Source organism: Falco punctatus (genome assembly GCF_963210335.1).
Source record: "Falco punctatus genome assembly, chromosome: 4".
Lineage (NCBI taxonomy): Eukaryota > Metazoa > Chordata > Aves > Falconiformes > Falconidae > Falco > Falco punctatus.
Genome location: NC_137583.1, coordinates 76,792,916 through 76,813,617, shown reverse-complemented (window position 1 = coordinate 76,813,617; position 20,702 = coordinate 76,792,916). Strand labels below are relative to the sequence as shown.

General features: G+C 40.2%; 1 protein-coding gene across 1 annotated transcript in view; it reads left to right on the top strand.

Annotated features, from left to right (window-relative positions):
* The window catches only part of CALCR (calcitonin receptor), a 174,868-nt gene that overhangs the window by 81,210 nt on the left and 72,956 nt on the right, over positions 1–20,702 (top strand). Inside the window, exon 2 of the mRNA XM_080384200.1 lies at positions 12,953–13,037. Within this exon, the coding sequence (XP_080240326.1) occupies positions 12,990–13,037 (48 nt within the window). The 5' untranslated portion in view covers positions 12,953–12,989. The remainder of the gene's footprint in view (positions 1–12,952; positions 13,038–20,702) is intronic.

The window sequence follows — 20,702 nt, the reverse complement described above, 5'->3', positions numbered from 1 at the left end:
GTCAAAGAGATGTAAGTATTTCAGGCCTCTATTGAACTGTGTTCAAAGCACAGAGTATGCGTGTACGCTGTCCCTTGTAGTATTGCAAAAATATCCTGCAGACATTTTCAGCAGTGTTCCTGTTCTGTTTTGTGGTTTAAAAGGGAGTGTAGCTTGAAGGGAAAGTGACTTTGCTCAGGGGAAATCCAATGAGACTAAATGAGAGTGTTTCCTGCAAACAAGACCTGAGTACAGCACAAGAGAGAACAATGTGCATTCTCACTACCTGCAAGCTATATCGGTGGAAAACAACCTCAAATACTTACAGTACAGATTTTCTAGTGCTCAGTGATGCACCTTTTTTTTTTTTTTTTTTTTTTTTTTTTTTTTTACCGTGGCTTGAAGCTTGAAGTAAGTCTTCTCAGTGATGGTGTTCTTATGCAATGATATTATGCTTGTTGCTGTGAATGGAAGCTAATGACCTAACCTAAAGATGTCGTAGACATTTGATTTTTATATTTGTCGTTAGCTGGGTTTGAAAGTAGGTCACAGTGGACAAGTGTCACAGTAGACAATTTGTCCTTTTCCTTGTAATTTTTACCAAATACCAACCCCTAAAATCTGTACGATTACAATAAACTATATTAATAGAAGTGTATTGTCTTATGGTGCTTTATGCTGCCTTTATTGTCAAAGGTAATCTTTGTAGTTTGTTTCATGTATGGATTTTTTTCCCATGCTTCTACATTTCCTGGCAGAATTCATGAAAATAATTTGTGCTGCTAATGATCAAAGACCAAGTTAACAATTTATTCATAGCTGTTGAAACTTGTGAGCACACATCTGGTTTCTGCTGGGCAAAGCAACACCAAGAACAGAGCAGGATTTGAGATCTGTCCATTAGCTAGAGTGGCATTGGCAGTGTTGTACCAGAAGACAGTTTTACTGGGCATAGATCAGGTCACACAGGAAGGAAATGGTATGAGACTGCATTATGCTAGTTAGAAAACTAGGTCATTATTTGATTTTGGACCATTGTTTTAACTCAAATTCAAGTAAGCAAGCTAATCTAGTAGAATTACTCAATACAGATGAATGGTTGGGCAAGAGTTCTACTTAAAAATTCAAGGAGTAACTGTTGTTACATCATGGAAGGAATATGATTTTTTGGATACTGTCCAATTACTATCAATGTGGTAACAGCAGAACAATGAAGTAATGATTGTCAAAGTTAAAACACTCCGAAACAGCAAAAGCCATAAATTTGCCCAAGTGTCTCTGAGCACTGCTCATATTATGATGACATTGGAGTAAAAGTGGAGTTTCAGGCATTCAGGACTGTCCAGGAACCACCAAAAAGTAAAGGTTGTTACTTTATACCAGTTGTGGTAAATCTAAAAAATGCATAATTCTGCAACATGTACCTTTCCCATGTCCAGTAGCTGTTCTGTCCATATTGCAATGTGTAATTGCATGTTGTGGATGGCGATACAGCGGGGGCTGAACGCAGCCTGCTGAGAGGGGCATTTCTGAGGGAGTTGTAACTAAACTAGACTGCCCAAGAAGCATGTGTGGCCTGTCATTTCTTGCATAGCAGCTGTTAGAACTGTACAATGTGAATGCTTTTAATCCTTTTTATAGTGGTTCTTTCAGAACTCACTTTCCGAAGTAGGGTTGGGGAATTATTCATTTGCTTGGGTTTTGCTTTTGGGGTTTGGGGGTTTTTTGGGTTGGTTTTTTTTGTTGTTGTTGTTGTTTGGGGGTCTGGTTTGTTTTTTGGTTTTGGTTTTTTTTTTTTTTATTATTTTGCTGTTTCTTTTCAACTGTTTTCAAATGGATTGTGGGATTTCTCATTGTTTGCAACTGAACCTGGATTACTGACTCCATTCATTAAGAGGGGAAGTAAAATTGAAGGATTTAGGCATGATGTGGTCCCTGGAGTAGAAACCAGAGCTCAGTAAGCCTAGCCTAATTCCATAGCAAAGCACTGGGCATTTTGCAGACATAATACAGCCAGCTAGATATGCTGTAAACTTCTGAGATAAATTCCACATGAGTATTTTACTGAACCAATAGGGAAACCAATTAGCACAATATTCACTGACAGTAAACTAAATTAATGTTGCATCCCTTCTTATATGCTCTGTAGCTATATGCTGTCAGTATAGGACTGCACTATGAACCCATTTAAAAAAGGTCGGAATAGTATCTTCTGGAAAAAAGTGAAGCTGCAAAAGGAGATAAAGGATAGTGGGAAAATGCTAAATATAGGGAACTATGACTACAAGGTCTGGAAGAAGAGGTTTTAGGACATACAGCCATGGAAAAGTTCTGCTACTCCCTTCTTTGCTCTGAGCTGTACTCCTAAATAGGAATAGTCAAGATGTTTTTCCACAGCTGATATATCATCTTATATGGTAAGACTCATTCTACAAAAAGGTTGCTTCTTCCTTCTGTCCCAAACAAGACTACCCCTAAGATCCAAGCTACAGAGTTATGCAAACAAATTTGTTTTCCACTGCCAGTCCTGCTCCTGAGCTCATTTGTTGCATTAGCGATGTCTTCCTCTAATAAAACATTGCTTTTTCTTTTCCTTGTAGCTCTGTGAAACACCTACCTGCTTAAGTGGGATCAATGAATGAGGCTACAAAAGTGGTATTATCTTGCACATGCTGATATCAAATGAGTTAATAAAAAACCCAACAATCAAAATATGAACAACATTTTTCTCTTAATAAAGAAAAAAATATTCAGATGCTGTTTGCAGTCCACAAATAAAATACATGGCTTTTATGCTGCATTTTTGCTTGTGTATGCACATTATGTGAACTATATGACAAGCCAAACTAGATCTTGCTCCAAGAAACCAGAGCTGGGCCTCTCACTACCTTGGTGAAGGCAGCTATCTAAGTACAGTGCAGAAGGTTCAAAAGGCAGCCATAATAAGAAATGCTTAGATTGTTTGAGAAAAATATCTTTAGATGTGTTTTAATTTGGTGGTGCCAGCTAAACATAGTTCACAGAATGGTCAAATGCTTCATAAGGATGAATACTTGGCAAACTTTTGGCAAAAGTTACAAGTTCCTTATAAGCAAATAAAAACCTGAACTCTTTGCATCACCAGGCCAAATCTACACCAGAAGAAGGGCAAAAAGCCTCAAGACAGCCTCTGCTGATCCCATAAGAGCTAGGTAGGCAGTCTTAAATTCCCTACATCCTGAGATTTTATGTGGCTCTGCAGAAGCTTACACACACACACTTGCATTCAGCAAGGCAGCATGTCAAGCAAGGTCAGCCCCAGCTGCTGTTGAATAAACTCTGCTGACTTATTTCCAAAGCCATTAGGAATTTTTTCTGACTTTCATTGCTCATCCAAATAGGTTTCCCTTTTGTCCTCTATCTGCTATATAAAGTACTTTCCATATGAAGGCACTTTGGCAACATAATTTATGGAATAGACCATTATTTTTCCACATGAAACTTTTGATCACGGATGGATATGTGAGTTATTAACAGCACAGAGGCTAAAGTTTCAGGTCTTTTTACTCCTTGCCAGTGAAATCAATACTAAAGTTGGAAACTTATGGTGTAACAGGAAAAATCTTGCTGAGAATTACAGACTATTTCCAGGGTTTTATTTTGAAAAGCCTTACAAATAGGCTGCTTTATTGGAGGCATTTCTTTTCCTGTTTACCTTTATTGTTTGTGGTCCAAATTATCCTTTGTCTCTGCAGCTGCATTTGGTAGGAAGATTTGGGGCAACCCTCAGCCTAGCTTTTGCAGAAGTGTCCAAGTTTTAGCTGTACAGACTAAACTGAAGAACAGCCCCATGGCACCTGCATGGGTCTGGGCTGTGCTCAGAAAAGCAAAACTGACACTGTATTTTCAGCTGACTCAGCACTTGGAGGCTTGTCCTCATTAGTGACTTCAGATGTCATTTTGGATTTGATTCTGAATTCCTTGGGTAATGGAGCCAGAAATTCAGTTCAGCAGCACCAGCAAATAAAACCCTGCTAAAGACAGGCTTTAGCCCGTGTATATTAAGATTTTACCAAAAGCAAACCTTGGCTTAAGGCAGCATTCAGAGTTAGTTTTGGCATCTGTAAGGAATACATTATGTTATAAGTGATCATAAATGGGCTTTGAATGACTTGCTGGAGAATTGCAATGGCCCCAGAGGCTTTTGGTCCTAACAATGGAGCAGGTGGGCACCAGACCATGTGATGCTTTACCCACAGCATGTCTCAGTGGCCCTGGCTAACAAGATGCTTCAGAGCAGGCCCTGCTCCCTGCCAGTATCCTGTGCAGCACAAAATTAGGCTACACATTGTCTGACTAGAATCTCACATACAAAATAACACATGAAAGGAGAGCAAAATCAGATAAATGAATTTGAAATAATCACAGTAATAGCAAATGGGATGGTGACAATGCCAGAAGGCCAATAAAAAAATCTGTATTGCACTTAACAGGTCCTGAGGAGCCAACATTGGTGAGAAATCATTCCCATTTCCGTGCCATTTTCCGTGTCAAGGTGTACGGGTTAGCTTCCCAGCACTGCCTCAGAGCTCCACTTAACGTGTAATGGAAGGAGGAAAACCCAGGGCCTGCAGAAGGGCAGATGTGCTGCTTTGTGTCTATCGTGCAGGTTCTCCTTGAAGGCAATGAGAATGGAGGATCTGGCACTGAGATTTCCCCCGACATAGTGGGTGGCAAAAGCAAAGTGTCGGTCTGTAACATGTTAGAGACAGCCCAAATTCTCACTGTTATCCTCAGATTGCAGGACAGGAAGAGATCTTCAGTAAATGCAGCGTAATACAAGCAGAGCTCCACTAACTCCTCAAGAACTTATTCATAGTAGCTTAGCTTAGCAGGAAGATGCAAAGACCTACAGATCCAAAGCCTGTGCTCTGCTCTTCCAGGCTGGCAAGGTTGTGGTGAAAGGGCTTGTTTCTCTGTTGTAATGGGTTCCTCCTGCTACGCGGGTTTTCTTTTTTTGGGTGTATTACATCCATCTCTGCTCTGAAAGAAAGCCTTCTTTCATGGACCTGATATTTGGGTGCCAATAAAACTTCTGTGACAGGTGGTTGGCCATTGATAGTCACGTGTGTGTAGGATCCGTGTGAGGTCCTTTCTGAGACTCTGAATCCCACAAGTGGTTATGGTAATTCTTCTGCTTATTAATATTTATGAGCAGAGGAAGAGGTCACCAGAGCTGCTGTTTGCATGGCGTGAGGGTTGGCAGCTGATTTCCCTGAAAGGTCAAAGCTAGTGTTGGTAGCAAGTAATGACAGGCTGATTTTACTGATTTATCTGTGTTTCCTTATATCTGCATCATCGTTATATCTTCATTCATCATTAAGTAAGGTGTAAAAATAGTCTAAAATGCAGTGACAGCTTCGGGTCACTTTTCTATTTATTGTAGCATAAATGTAGTAACAGAAACATCAGTGTTATAGTAGATAGGATAATTTAAGAGCATAGGTAAAGCAAGATTTAGCAGCAGAGGTAATAACTCTTTAAGTAGACTGGCTGGTGTATCTGTACAAGTCAGACAAGACCTCAGACACCCAGAGCCTTCTTCAGAGACTGTCGCAAGAAGGCTTGCATACCCCATCTCTCTTTATTAGGGCATTTAAAATGCCTTGTTAGATACAATAGTTCCAGATCAAAGGTGACATATTCTGACTTCAAATTACAATCAGGGTTTCTATTCATTATTAACAGAGCTGCAATAAAATTAGAACCAGACTCAAGAAAAAAGTATTAGTGTTTTGACACAGGCTCATTTATGTCAGGGCAGAAATGAAAACTGCATCCAGCTGTAGCATGGGCTGTTCTGCTGCCAATTGGGAACAAAATGCTTTAAATATGTCTCATGTGCATTTGATTTATAACAATCCACTCACAGGATTTTTCACACTTTATATGATTTACATAAAAGCAGTGATATAATAAGAAAGTATAATATTTTTCTTGGGATTTTTTGCCTACCCCATAAAATACTCACTTGCTTCAAATAATCTATAGGAATTTATGGTTACAAAAAAAGGACCAGTGGGAGTTTGCTTGGGGAAGGATTGAATGGAAAATTGAAAGGAAATTGGCCACAAATAAATATTAAATAACTATTTTTCTTTCCAGTATATGGTGCAACCAAAAGAAAAATACTAACAAAAATATCAATATGTGGAATCAAAAAAGTATTGATCAAAAAAAATATTGATCCAAGAGGGAAGAGTGTCACATACGAGGTTGCATTCATCCAGTTAGATGAAGATTCTTCCAATGTGATACAGAAGGAATTTGGGAATTGGAATACCCTTACATTCAACCTGTATCCTGTTTTTCTCGTTTCTCCCTGACTCTGCATGTGCACTTCCTAAGTCCATCCACATCTGCCTTATCATTATACTCTTGTTCCACTGAACTCGAATACTTGTTAGGCTATTTTTAAATGTATTGATGGGCAGGTACTGCACTTAAGACCTAGGCTGTATGTACAGTCCAGCCAGGATGCCGGTCCAGTTAAAGTCATAAGGCAAATCATGGAGGTGTTTTTTTTCCTTATCTCACAGGGGTTTGACTGAAGCTGTGTAATAGATGTCAATTTATTTAGCAATGATTATTAGCTCTACTCCTCACTATTATCATTGTAAATTGTACTAATGTTGTTAATGTTAGCCACAAAGATTATTTTGCAGGTGATGAGGACTGTGAAAACTTTTTTCTCTGAAAAAAAGAGAATTATAGATACAGACTCATGCCAAAGGTCTGCTTTAATTTTGGGGGCTATGCAAAAGATTGTAATCTGACATAAATGTGTGCAACTCCTTTGAAGTCTTTGCCCTACAGCAGGGTAGTATTCATCCCAAACTTCTGGGTGTGCTCAGGCTGTAGCGTCACCAAGTTTAGATTAATTGCATACTTGCTCATTTTACAAGCACTGCTGCAAAGCCCTCCAAAAATTGCAAATATTTTCGAAAAGACCTTTCACAGCTGTGCCTAAAAGCCTAAAATTATACTGTGCTACTATGTGAGATGCTAAACACAGCTTCACAGTGTAGCAAAATGGCATGGAAGTGTTCTGCTTTGAGGAATGTTCAGTGATGAACTTGGCATTCCTGCAGTGTGGTTGCTTTCATCTATCACGTGGTAGACCACTAGCCAAAGCTGCTTCATTTAATCCCATCATTCAAGCACTCTTAGAATAGCAGAAATGCTGTGCTGTAGATTTTACTCCTCTGCTTTGTTACACAGTTTTCTGCTTCTTTGTTCCATACCTTGAAAATATCTGTCTTTAGCATAATAAAATTTGCTGGTATTTGGTACATTTTAAAAAAATATTGCTGATTTTATTTTGTTACCATCACTGAAAGCAGAGCTAATCAAATAGTGAGTGATACTTCAGAAATGTAGGTTTGTATTTAACTTTAAAAATCTGGTTGTAAAAACAAACAAAAATAAAGCCTTTGGCATCAGGTATCAGCAATATGATAAGCCAGTTGTATCCTGGGCAGCATAAAAGGAAGCGTGGCCAGCAGGTCAAGGGAGATGATTCTTCCCCTCTAACTCTGCTCTTGTGAGACCCCACCTGGAGTGCTGTGTCCAGGTCTGGGTCCACAGTACAAGAAGACATGGACTTGTTGGAGAGGGTACAGAGAAGGGCCACAAAGATGATTGAAGGGCTGGAATGCCTCTGCTATGAAGAAAGGCTGAGAAATTCTGGTTTGTTCACCCTGGAGAAGAGAAGGCTTGGGGTAGATGTTATTGTGGCCTTTCAGTACTCAAAGAGGGCTTGTAAGAAAGATGGAGAAAGACTTTTTTACCAGGGCCCGTAGTGACAGGACAAGGAACAACATTTTAAACTGAAAGAGGGTAGATTTATATTAAATATAATGAAGAAGTTCTTTACGAGAGAGGTGAGACCCTGGAACAGGTTGTCCAGAAGCTGTGGATGCCCCATCATTGGAAGTGGTCAAGGTCAGGTTGGATGTGACTTTAAGCAACCTGATCTGGTGAAAGGTGTCCCTACTAATGGCAAGGGGCTTGGACTAGACGATCTTTAAAGGTCCCTTCCAACCCAAACCATTCTATGATACTTTCAAGGGTGCTGAGAGCCTGCCTTTATTATAGTTTCTTCAGACCTCCACAAAGAAGTGTTGCTCTGCTGCCCTTTTTTGAATCTTGCCCCTTACACCCTCCTTTCTGACTAAATTTGACCCCTTGTTGGCATGTTGCAAATGGCTGTGCAGGGAAGGTTGTCCCACCTTCTGGGTAACCTGATGGAAATTTTAATTGAAGCTCTGTTCAGCTTAGTGTTACAGTTGTAGAAATCGGGAGAGCACCAAAGAGGTGTCATTACAAAGTAGGATACTGTGCTCATCCTCAAATGAGCTTCAGAACTAATACCAAGTTGTCAGTGGTATTACTATGATAGCTGAAGCAGGAGGAATATCTTAGCACATAATGAGCTATGCTACATTTATGAAGAAAGAACAATATTCTAGTTTTTTAAAAAAACAGACAGAGATGTCATATGTAAGTATTATAAGCAACAGAGGGTGAATAACTACGGTCATGGAAAAATACTGGGCTTTAGCAATGTGCTTATGATTAATCACTACATAACAGGTGTTCTAAAATTGAAATGCACAAAGCACATTATATTATCTTAACATCAAGCAAGGATGTTGTTGGATTTATGGAAAAAAAATAAATGTAGAAACAGGAATCAGGGCAGCACCTAAAACCTGCTTGGGAACTTCAGCAAATGAAACAAAATTTGGGATCATTGTAAACTGTATTAAATCCCCATAATGATCATTCTTAAGCTTCAGTGATCCCAAGAACTATCAGTACATTATCTATAGTTCTTGTTTATTGTAATAAGCATCCTCCAAACTAGCTGGCTACAACAAGGTCTTTTACCATCTCATACCAGCACACTCTTCATGCCAGTCCCTCTACTGCCTTTTCCTAGTCACTCCTCATCCAGGTGCACACTCTCTCTCACTTTTTCCTCACTGCCTGTTCCTTGGCTGCTCCCTCTTCCCTGGCTGCCCAACCCCTTAACAGAACCAGCCACAGCTGCACCTTATCTACATCGGGCAACCCACCGCCCCTGAAGCCAGCCCACAGCTGTATGTTATCAATGCTAATTAACCCAGCTTCATTCCTCTACAGAAAACTTCATGCATACCTTGAAACATCTGCAATGAAAAGCCGTCCAAAATACCTACACATAAAACATTTGGAAAGATTGGAATTTATTGTTCCTCCATCTGCAGTGGTAAAAAACATGAATTCTACTTTAGAAGTGTGTAGCTGAACACTAATTTGCTGACCTGCTTCATACTGTGGCCCTACAGAGTGGCTGCGGAGGTGGCACAAGTCAGGTGGTAGGCAATAAGTACCCAGAAGGAGGTGAGGAGTAACACCTTTCACAGGTACTGTCATGAAAGCTGATGGGTGGTTGAGTCATGGCGTACGTGCTTGGGAGCTGGCTCATTTCTGATTTCTCCCCCTGTGTTCCTGGTACCACTGCTCCAGTGCAACTGCACTCTCCATGAGGCTGCTTTGGGCTGTCCAGCCTCCCTTCAGCTGCAAGCAAGCTGTCCATGGGCAGTAGCACCAGCTGGTGTAAAAAAGATCTAGGACAAAAGACCCAAAACCCAGGACACTTCAGTATACTGCGTTGTACATCCCAGCTTGCCTGTCATGTCACACCTGCACCTGGAATTGCTGGAGATGGGGACAGAGCTGTGCAGATGCTGATCTGTTCCTCCATCTGGAGGCTGACAGGGTCCATCTCTTGAGGCTCCCTGTTATGTGAGTCTTTCTGGCTCCGTGTTGTTTCTGCCCAGCCCACTGATCCACACTTTTTTACCTGCATGAACTTTCTCATTTCAACGTGATCATCACCCTTGATCCAATACTGATGCTAACACAAGTATGCTGTAGTGTTATGGACGATTCTTATGGTTAAAGTAGAGAAAAGCCAAATCTTAGTCAAGAGCTTGGATTTAGCAATACTTGGATTGTTAAAATATTGTTGTTCAGCAACTGTTGACGTTGTCATTGGAAAAGACTCCTGTGAAAGGGAAGAAAAAAAGAGATGCTGAATTTTATGTAGCATGTCAGCCATTCCTGTGGTTAGAGCTGACTAGAAAAAGAAAGACTAGAAATACCAAGACTATATAAGATTTAGTATGGGAGATAGTTCTTAGGCATTTAATTGTATGTAGTATCGTATGGCACAGTCATCACAGTTAACAGAAGGGAAAATAATGCATTAAATATTTTACAGATGGCTTTTTTTTAAATTAGGAGAGATGGGAGCAAGAAACATTTTAAATAGCTCTTTCAGTACATAATACAAATGTTCAAAAAATCTCACAAGGGTGAGATTTACCTGCAGCTACAGCTATAACCCAACGTAGTGCTGCAAGCACTCCCAGCACAAAGTACCAAAAAAGTAGGTGTATCACAGGAAACTTCAATTGCTATTGATTTTACTTATGCTTTCTAGGTCACTTTATTGTGTTGACCTCTGTGCCATTTCTGGAAAGTAACGTGTACCTTAAAACTGTTGACAGTTTATAAGGCAAAGTCTGTCCTTTGCCTGCTTTTTACCTGATCCCTGTAGACATGGCAGAAGTGATGAGGCTAGCAAGAAGGACGGAGGCACCCGCCAGGCTGGCTGTGCAGCACACTGCAGGATGCTTTACAGTTTGGTGTGTAACTGTGTGAACACCATATTCTCGCTTGTGTGTCTGCTCATAGCACAGCTGACTAAGACTCATTGTTTATATATTCATTAATCATTTTGGTAATACAGTGAATAGTCTGGAGAAGATACAATTTCACGCATTTTCCTCTGATCTATCTGTCTCCAGTTTTTGTTTCAATTGAGTTGTCTACCATTGCTGATCAAATACAAATCTGTGGCCAACAGCATAATTTACATATTGTGTGTGTGCCATTTGCCTGTCTCCTTACCTCTGGCACACCAGAATGGTTCTGGCAAAGTTCAGATAGTGATAAGGCTCCTTATTAGAGGCAAATCCTCTGAGCCCTGTTTTCTCTCAGTTTGGGTTTTATGTAATCTCTGTGACACTTGACTGCAACACTCCCATTTGGATTTGGTAGGAGATTACATCCACATGTTACATTGAAGTCGAAGTGCCACACACATTTCGAGATTACCTATTTCTGCTTTGGATAAGGACAGTTACAACTGATTTCATATTTTCCTTCCCCTCTGAAAACAGGTGACCTTCCAGACCATTTAAAGATGAGGAAAGCTGTCACAGTGCTGTTGCAGAGATAAACGTTACACAAGTGATTGTGTTGCTCACTACATGTCAAGCAGACTAAGCATCCAAGTCTGTGTGCCTTTTTCCCATTAAATTTCTGGGTTTCATGTATGTAGGGTGTTCACAGGATTGTTTGCCCGGGTAGAAAACACCTCACTCTTAGTTTTTAAGCTGTATGAAAAAGAAAGGTGTGTGAGTGCCTACTGTCTTACCATGGCTGAAGGTGATCTGTAGGTGTGGTGATGCTCAGCCCATGCGCCACTAGTGGTCCCTGAGATATCAAAAGGCACTGTCATTGACAAAAGCCATGTTTCTCACTCTAGTGCACAAGTCCCATTTTTATAAAACTAAAAATGATGGCTTAATTCAAAGAGCTTTTCTTGCTTTTAACGCCCACAACTATGAAGCAATATGATGATACGTGGCGGCCCCTGGGTACTTTTCCCAGAAAGGCCAAATGGATATTGATTTAGGAAAAAGATAGGAAACCAAAAAGCTGCTGAACTACTTCCCCCCAAGCCTGTGGGGTGGTGTCCATGCTCTGCCTCTCTGTAGAGGAATTCTAGAGAAATGAAGTCAGGTTAATTGTCATTGACAATATACAGCTGTGGGCTGGCTTCAGGGGCGGTGGGTTGGCTGATGTGGATAAGGTGCAGCTGGGGCTGGTTCCTGCTAAGTAGTAAATAGCTTTAAGGGTATGGGAGAGGAGCTCTGGGTGAAGAGAGATTTGGAGGAAGTAGAGTCCTCTGGATATAGGAGAGGCCCTGGGAGAAGAAGGGGGCCTGGATGAGGAGAGGTTGGTTGGAAGAGGAGCCCGGAGAAAGGAGAATCCAGATGCAGCAGAGGCAAGAAGCAGGGTGGGATGGCCTGAAGAAACAGCACGGATAGTAGATGAGCTGTTGAAACCTTGTGTGGGATTGGTGGCTGTGCTGGGGCAAGGTGTGGGAGCTACTTATTGAAGTTAACCTGGTATGGGGTGGTAAAAGCCTTGTTGCAGTTGGCTAGTCTTGAGAGTGCTGCAACACCTCTCCACTACTTTGTGCAGCTGAAGCAGTTGTTCTCAATGGCCTGAGGGTTACACGGTGTGTCTATGTGCAGCCTGGCCAAGCTAGCCACATTGGGGAGTGGCTGATCCTGCAGCGGTAGTCCCAGTTTCTCTCTTTTCCTGCCATGCTTGCTCACCTGGGTGGAGGTTACCCAACCTCTGACTTTCTCTTGCCCCTTAAATACACCTTTAACTGCCATTATGTTTATCTGCAAATTGGATCTTCCTGGGGTTTTTAGGTTATTTTAAAAATACCAAAAATCTTCATGGGTCTGCAGCCATATGTGTAGGTTAGAATAGCTGAATCAGGACAATCAAGGTAGCCTCAGGTGGTAAAGGCAGAGAGCTGAACCCAGATCTGCTGGTGGTGGTACAGTAACATGGAGCTGGACCCTGCATCAGCTGAACTCACCACCAGAGGTCCATAGAGGAGACCAAATTAAAAGCATACAAGCCTTCAGTGAAGCCTAACATGGGCATACACAAGACTGGAGGTACACGCACAGAGTCCACTGCAAGTCTGAAAAGATGCTCATACACAAAGACAAGGAATTTTAACAGATATAAAAGTCTAACACTGCTTTTGTTTTTGTTGTTTAATTCCCAAAAGGGTCAGCTACAACGTGTCTTTCCAGGAAGACTCCACAATGAGAAAAACAACCCACAGTTGCTTCTTACTGATAATCCTTCTAATTGTAAGTATGAGAAAACTGAACTGCTCATGACACCTACCAAATTTAAACTTGTGATGATATTCAGAAAAATGAGTAGAGTTATTTGTTGTACTGCACAGGTGAAGAATGAGTTCCCTTACTGGTACATTTCAAAATAAGGTTAATAAAGCTTCTAAGTAAAATATATCATAAAAATTTGAACTTGATACCGTTGTTTCTTGGTGAGACATAACATCAAGCCTGAAGAAGGTAATGCATGTGACTTTTTCATTTCTCTCTTTTTACAAGCTACAAGGTATCAGTGATATGGAAACTTAGGTGTTTTAAAACTTCCTTAATGTTGTTGTGTGACTTAAAATTACTTAAACAGTAAAAATCCGCAATTACTTATAGGTACTCTGCTATTAGGAAAGCAACTGAAATGGAAAATAACAGTATAAAGTTTAGATAGTAATTTCAAATGCTATTTTCAACTGTTTAATATCAATATTAGTTATTGCAATGTATGTGACATGTCTGAGTAGCTGATATTCTAAATATGTAGTAAATTCATTTCTGCCTGACTAAATACTTTTCATGTAAGTTGGATGCTTCCTCTGTTCTCTACTTGTGAAACCTCAATTACTAGCAATTATCATAAAATTGTAGACTTTACAGGTAGTCAGAAATGAGACTACTGCCCAGAGCCTCAGTTACAGAACAGTTAACAAGCTCTGTTTCCTTGACACTTTCCAGAACACTGCTGTTAGATCAAATACAAAAAATATTTGGCATCAAGCACTTTTCCAAAAATTTCCCCACCTGTAGCTGGTAGAAAACATTCATTTTTTAAATTTCATTTGTGGTATGTAATGAGGAAAGGGTGATTTTCTTTCTCTTCCAAAAAGACTGTTTCCACTCAGTTGTTTTTTCCAATCACCCCTTGGTTCCCAGAGCCCCTGGGACTTGCATGTCAGCTACTGCTGGAGGGCAAGGAAGAAATAGTAAAGTGATTTGTGATCCCATTCATGTTATTTATTCACCTCACAAACCATCTCCAGATATTTCTTTGCTGATGGTTTACTGTCATCCTTTTGTCTGTGTCCTGTGCTTCCAACTGGTGGCTGCAAGCTGTTGCAAAACAGCACAACCTGTTGAGGTCCTTGCTTTCTCCTCTGGGCTCCAGGCTCTCTGCCTATGCCATTTGCCCCACTGTGGTTTCCAATCCCCCTGCAATGGTCACAACTTTTTTGAGTTGAGAAGGGCGTGCTTTTTACCTGAAATCCCTTTTCTTGGGGTAGCTGTGACTCCCTTGCAGTGCTGGAGTGCACTCTTCCCTGTATATGTCATCAGTGCTTTGCAGAAGACTTCCCCAGATTCATCCCATATCTCTCCTTGAATATTTTGTCATAGACCCTAGTTACATGGTGTCCATAGACACCCCCTCCCCACAGTCCCCTTTAGGCTTGTCACCAAGGGGTTTCAGTACCTTCTGATAAAAAAACCATCTCTTACCTTTGTCATTTTTTGCATAGAATAAATAGCACTTTACTATTTTGTGTACAGTTCCATAATAACTCACAGATGTCAAACAAAATAAAGCACCAGTTGCTCCAAAACCTAATTCAGAAATAAAACTCCTTATTGTCTTCCTCTTTGATGGCTTCCCTTGCTTTTGGATGCACAATAATACATCACCAGGTAGTCCTCTACAATTCAAAGTGAATTCAGTTGGAAAATATAACTGTTCGTCATTTCCTAGTTTATTGCTGATGCTGTCTAGTTTTTAGTAATTACTGAGAGCTACAGAATGTGATTGACACTTGTTTCCTCAAGTACATGAGCCCCTGTGCACTGGAGCAGTTAGTACATCCCCCTCAGTGCACATTTCTCTCCAGAAGAAAGACGGAGAGTCAGCCCGGTGTGTCCAGGGGCTGCAGAGAATGAGGAGGAGGAAACAAGCTTGGGTCCCTTCCTGTGTGACTGATCAGCTTTGCAGGTTGTTAAGAAAAGAGAGTTCTACTCTCTGCACAGTTTTGTCAGGTAAGAATCATCATCTAGTGCCTACAGATGGTAGTTTGGACTTGCCCTGTAAATGAGGATTGATAGAGTAGTCTTTCTTACATATTCCAGTCTTGTTGTCCTGAGCCAACCACAAAGTGCACAGTAGGACAAAATGAATGCTGCAGCTGAAGACCACACTATTATTCAATTATGTCCATTAGACCAAGATTGTATTTTAAAATAAATGCATTTTGAGTAAAAACCAAATTGTACAAATTAAGTCCTAATCTGTTAAATTGTTACCAAGCCTCAGTCACTAAGCTATACAGAGTCTGGTACATTGTGTTAGCTCCTGAAAGGCTTGTGAATAATTCCCATTCACAAAACATGTAAATTTATGTGAAAACCTAAATGTAATTTTTGGTAACTGCACAAACTGTCACATTTTGGAACACAGTTGCAGTAGTAGGTTCAAGTCTCCAGAAGCCAATTAGTAAAACATTTGCCACCATGGTGAGGGCACTGCTCATGGTGTAAGATTTGATCCTCGCAGCCAGGAGTGCAATATGGACCAGTGGGGTGGTGCGTCCATGTTCTCCCCTGGGATCCTGCCACCTGCTCACCTCAGCCACTCTCATCACAAATCTCTAAAACTCATGTCTGTGCAGGTACTGTAAGCACAAGCCTTTTACTGCTTAGACAGTGGCTCTTCCACCATCTGGATGAAAGCAGATCCCACCCATAGGTGGGCCAGAATTGCTGCTGAAGATCTGTCACAGGCTCCTGTGGCATGCTTCGTCAGAGCCTTGCTCGTTGTCGTGCACTGCTGGGAGCCTGGGGGCTTCCCCTGCCTTGGATGATAAGATCCCCTTGGGTCTCATCACCTGAGACCATGCCTTTGAAAGCTGTTGTTCTGAAATGTGCATTTGCCTTTGTAACTATGTGTTGCTTCAAGTCGTAAGGAAGTGGACTTGCAAGTTCTGGAGCTTTTTTCACACAAGTAAATCTCAGGAAAGCAAGCTGCTGATGTTTTAATGTGGTGAGAATTAGTGGGAGAATTTGAGACTCAAGCTTCTCATGGCTTCCCAAGAAGGAAAGGAATACTGTATTCTGTTCTATTCACCCAGTTTCAGGGGCGATCAGGACTTTTTGTCTCCCTCTTTGCTTTTTAAACACATAAGAATGTCGCTATGCAGCTTATAGCCCTAAAGAGGTCTCTTACAAGATGATAATCAGAGCTGCAAGCAAACATCTATGAAGAATTCTGCAGCCTTCCTTTAAGCCTGCAGTTTGCATCAGGCTACCCTGGGAGTAGAGCTTCCTTGTGTGAGCAAATCCTGCAAGCAATGGAACAGAACTGTAAGTTTTTGAGTTGTTTTTCATTACAAGTGCCTTGTCTTCATCTACTGTGGCTGATGATCTCATTCAACAACTGCCAAAATCTGCAAAATAAGTTGTATGGGATCTCGCTATGAGATAATTTCCATCCTGCTTCAACAGCAATTGAGTATGGGAAAATTTTAGCATTCAGTGGTTAAGTAAAACATGTCATGTTGAGGTATTTCCCCAAATAAATTGTCTACTGTTTCTTAGGGCATTTTTGATGCATAAGAAGTTATTCCCATGTTAACAGAATACCATGCACTAAGGACCTTCCTAAGGGATCACAGTCGTTATCTTTTCTAACACTAGCAGCTGTGAAAAGTAGTTCAAATGTAATCAAAGTACGAGGCGCGCTGCAACCAGTCTAAGTCATGCTAAGCTCTTGCTCAAAGATATGATGTATTGAAGAATAGGAGTTTAGCGACCCACGAAGTGGTGACTACACATTGCAGTTTTCAAAGAATTGTACCAAATGAATTTTTGAGCTATTGAAATCAATAACAGTTGGAGCATCCAGAATCTGAAATAGCTCAACAATAAATGTTGCAAAATTACTGTGTTTAGTGGAAGGAGGGGAAAAAACAAAAGCAAAGGAAGCTACGAAATACCTTCTATTCCTAAATGTCATGTATGGTCAACAGTTAGTGTACTTTACGGTCCTTGATGGGGAAGAAAAATATTTGGGGTTGCTTGTTGATCATGTCCCAATATTTTGTGGGAAAAAAAAGGAATTTTGTGCTTGTTTTATCTGATTCTCTCTTGCGGAAATGGGCACAATCTTTCACAGGTTAATAGCAGGTGTGTCTTCCTTACAGAAACTGGGGCACTATTTGTTCCTTTTGATAGTTTAATAATGAAGCCAAATTGCTTTCTCTGGATTATTTTATTAATTCTAGGTATAAAGTGAACTTCAGCATTCCCAGCAGCCTGTTTTTTCTCTTTGTAATGATAATTCATTTTCTTATAACAGTAATTTGTCACGTGGTGGCTTGGTGGTCGTATGTATGACGTCATTTACTTGGACTTTTAGGAGTGACATCATATGTACGGCTGCTAAACTGCTACATGGGACATCACTTAAACAGTTTTCTTCTGAAGAAATCATACCAATCATTTTCAGGTTATGAACACATCCTGATTATTAAGTTGTGAATTATTTATCTCTTTAATAAAGAATGTTTATAAATGAATGAGGCATTCCTTTATTGTATCAACATCATTTGTATTTCCATCTGAAGTAACTGATGGATGGATGGGAAGGGGTTTTAATGTGCAGTAACGGACTCTGAACATTCAAAATTTCTTCAATACCATAGGTAGTAACCAGGTGAAAATTATTTAATCTTGGCTTTTTTATGGTGAAAACATGTTTTAAAACTTAATTCCTAAAGTAACTAGATATAATCATATTTATACTGTATATAAACCAATAATTTTAATCTAATATAATCAGATTAAAATGTAGTAGCAGAGATGATTCCTAATCCTTAATTTCATGATATTGAACACACAGACAGAGACTCGTGGGACACTCCCAGCCTCTCATTAGCATGGTGTGCACTGAGCTTTCCCTCCTGTGTAGCTATGCCCAAGCTCCTGCTGCTTCAGATAAAAGAATAATGACTGAGATTTTTCTGGCCCATTTGCCCTTTCCTGACCTCTGTGGTAACAAGTGCAAGACTAAAACAAATAATATCTGACATCACAAACTGTACCAAGATTTTAGTCTGACTGAGCCCCAGGAATATCAGGCTGGATCATCAGCCCACTAAACTGACTTCAGGGAGGCCAGGCATTAGGCTCTGAGTCCCAGCGTGGGGGTGGGTATGTGATTCTCCTGTGCATGGTAGAAAACACCAGCATTGCAAGCAGAGCTGTTACTGCTCATCCTCCAGCAAGCCACCAAATCAAACTTTTCATTAGTTGCTGAAATGGTCATCTGATTTTAAGGTGAAAGCAAAGATTGTTCAGACTTCCATAGCTAGCTTTTTCAAATCTAGGCAACTAGCAATGAGTAATAGCTGTCAAAGGGAAGAGTACATTCAGAGTATTCAAAGCGTACATATGAGAGGTGGGTAATGCCAGTAACACACCTACGTATAATCCCTTAATCTGATTTCATAAACAAGCAATTTGATTACATCAGAAGTGCCTGGAAAGATTTTTATGCAACTAACTTTGAAAATCTGAATCTTTGTGTTTGGTAAAAACAAAAAAAAATTACATAATTTGAGACATGTGACAGCACCATGGTACCGGTTCCTGAGGCAACCGACACATACTGGTGGCTGACACGCTCAAAACAAACGCATACTTCCTTCTTGGAAGACTGTTAAGAACTTTGCTGCAAACAAATGAGTTACAAAATTTTAACTGAAACAACCTCTTCATCAAAATCTAATATTACTATTCCAGGTTTTTATCCAAACTTGCTTCAGATTTGCTGTAGGCCGTTAAGTGATTTCTACTGATGAAGGGATTTCCATTGAGCTTTAGTGACAGTGTCATCCATATTTTTAATCACCCCGATTGAATTCCTGGCCAAATGTGGGCAACACAAATTTTGCTGGCAATTTCAGCTGGGCAGTGATTGCCTTGTGCAGAGGCAGTAGAATGAGCAGTTCTGGTAACATGCTTGAGCACTTTAAATCCAGGACGTTTATCCTATCCACCACCGCAGGTGCTCTCTGCATCCCAATATTAAAATGTTCTCATTAACCTGTACCCAACAAGAGCTGACTACTTCAGGAGTTGGATTAATCCCTTACAACAAGTTATGAAACTGACCTTTAAGTTTAAGGTGTCTTTGGTGTCTGAATTGTATCTTACACCCCCAAAATTGTCATCCCTAGTTACAAACTGTTACATCTTCACCAGTTAAAAGACGTAAATAGAACATTCCTTTTCTGAAGGGATATCTTTTTATTTCAGCTTCGATGTTTCTGTACTATGCAATCTTTGGGGAATTGTCTGTCCTTTTAAAAATGGTGTATAAAAGAGTCTCCAAAAAAAGTTAGAATAGGGGAAAGATGTTCTGAAGAACTGAACAATTTCTACAGTTTCTATCTTTGTAGCTGGCATTTGCCAATTCTTGCATATCTGTGGTGTGCTTTATTCTGTACAGATAAAGCAAATGAAACTGCATCAGTATTTATGACCTGTGACACCAGTCTTTCTGGTCTCTGTCAGTGTGAAATGATTTTGATCTTATTTGGTCAAACAGATGTAAAAAACAGATCGTCTCCTTCTTAGAAGAAAAAAACCACTTGAAATAAAAGCATTGTTTCAGGGCAAGGAAAATTGGTGATGTTTTCCAGGCATACTCAGATGGTTATTCTTTAAAAATGCGGGTGTGTTCCCAAATTGACCCAGAGTAACAGAGGAATCACCAGGAACAGAGGCAATGCCACGGAAGGCCCACTAGGTTTCTTTGATGATGCCATTATTCCTGTCTTGAATAAAAACAGCTTGGAACTGAGGTATTATTCAAAATAAGAAGGGGGAGGGGAAGGCATGGAGTATCTGTGAATCACTTCAGAGAAGTGCCAAAGCCTGTGGCAATACATGGACACGAAGGTCTAAGACAGGCCTGAGGGTATCTGAAGAACGTCATCTACACTTTCTTATGCTACATGCTGGATTTCAGATATTGCTTAGTTGGTTTTAAAATGGTCCTCATGGACTCCAGCTATTCCCTTTAATCTTTTCGTAAGTGAGGGATCTGCGATGTTTGGCTGTGCTTCTGTGTGTCCTGTTCTGGCTTTCTAGATGAGTAATTTTTAACTTGGATGGCCAGTTGAAATGTTCCAAATGGCTTTACTGTCTAAGTATATCTTTGTGTGTGTGTACGTACATACACATAAAGTTTATATAAAATTGTCAGAAGATATCTTTCTTCTTATTCCTCCCATCCTAAGTAACTATTTAAGTGCCACGAGATAAACTGCCTTCACTGTCCTCTAGTCTTCAGATAGTAGCTGTATACAGTTGAAAATGAAAATGTTTGTATAAAAAGAGATGAGATTAAGAAAAAATGATTGATTAGATATAAGAGTATAAAACGATTAAACTGACATGGCACAGAAGTATCAGGATAAAGTAACAACTTTTTTTAGTTTCAACTACATCAAACATACTGTGCTTTTGCTGAATATTTTACCAAGATGTTTCAGTTGTGCAAATGGGAAAAGCATAATGTATTAATGAGATGGATTTGCTTGTTATGTGCAATTATGGAAAAGCGAAGCAAAAGTGTAAGAAGTAACCTTATATTTGAACTGTCATGTTTTCAGTTTGAACATCTACAAAAGCTTGCTTAAA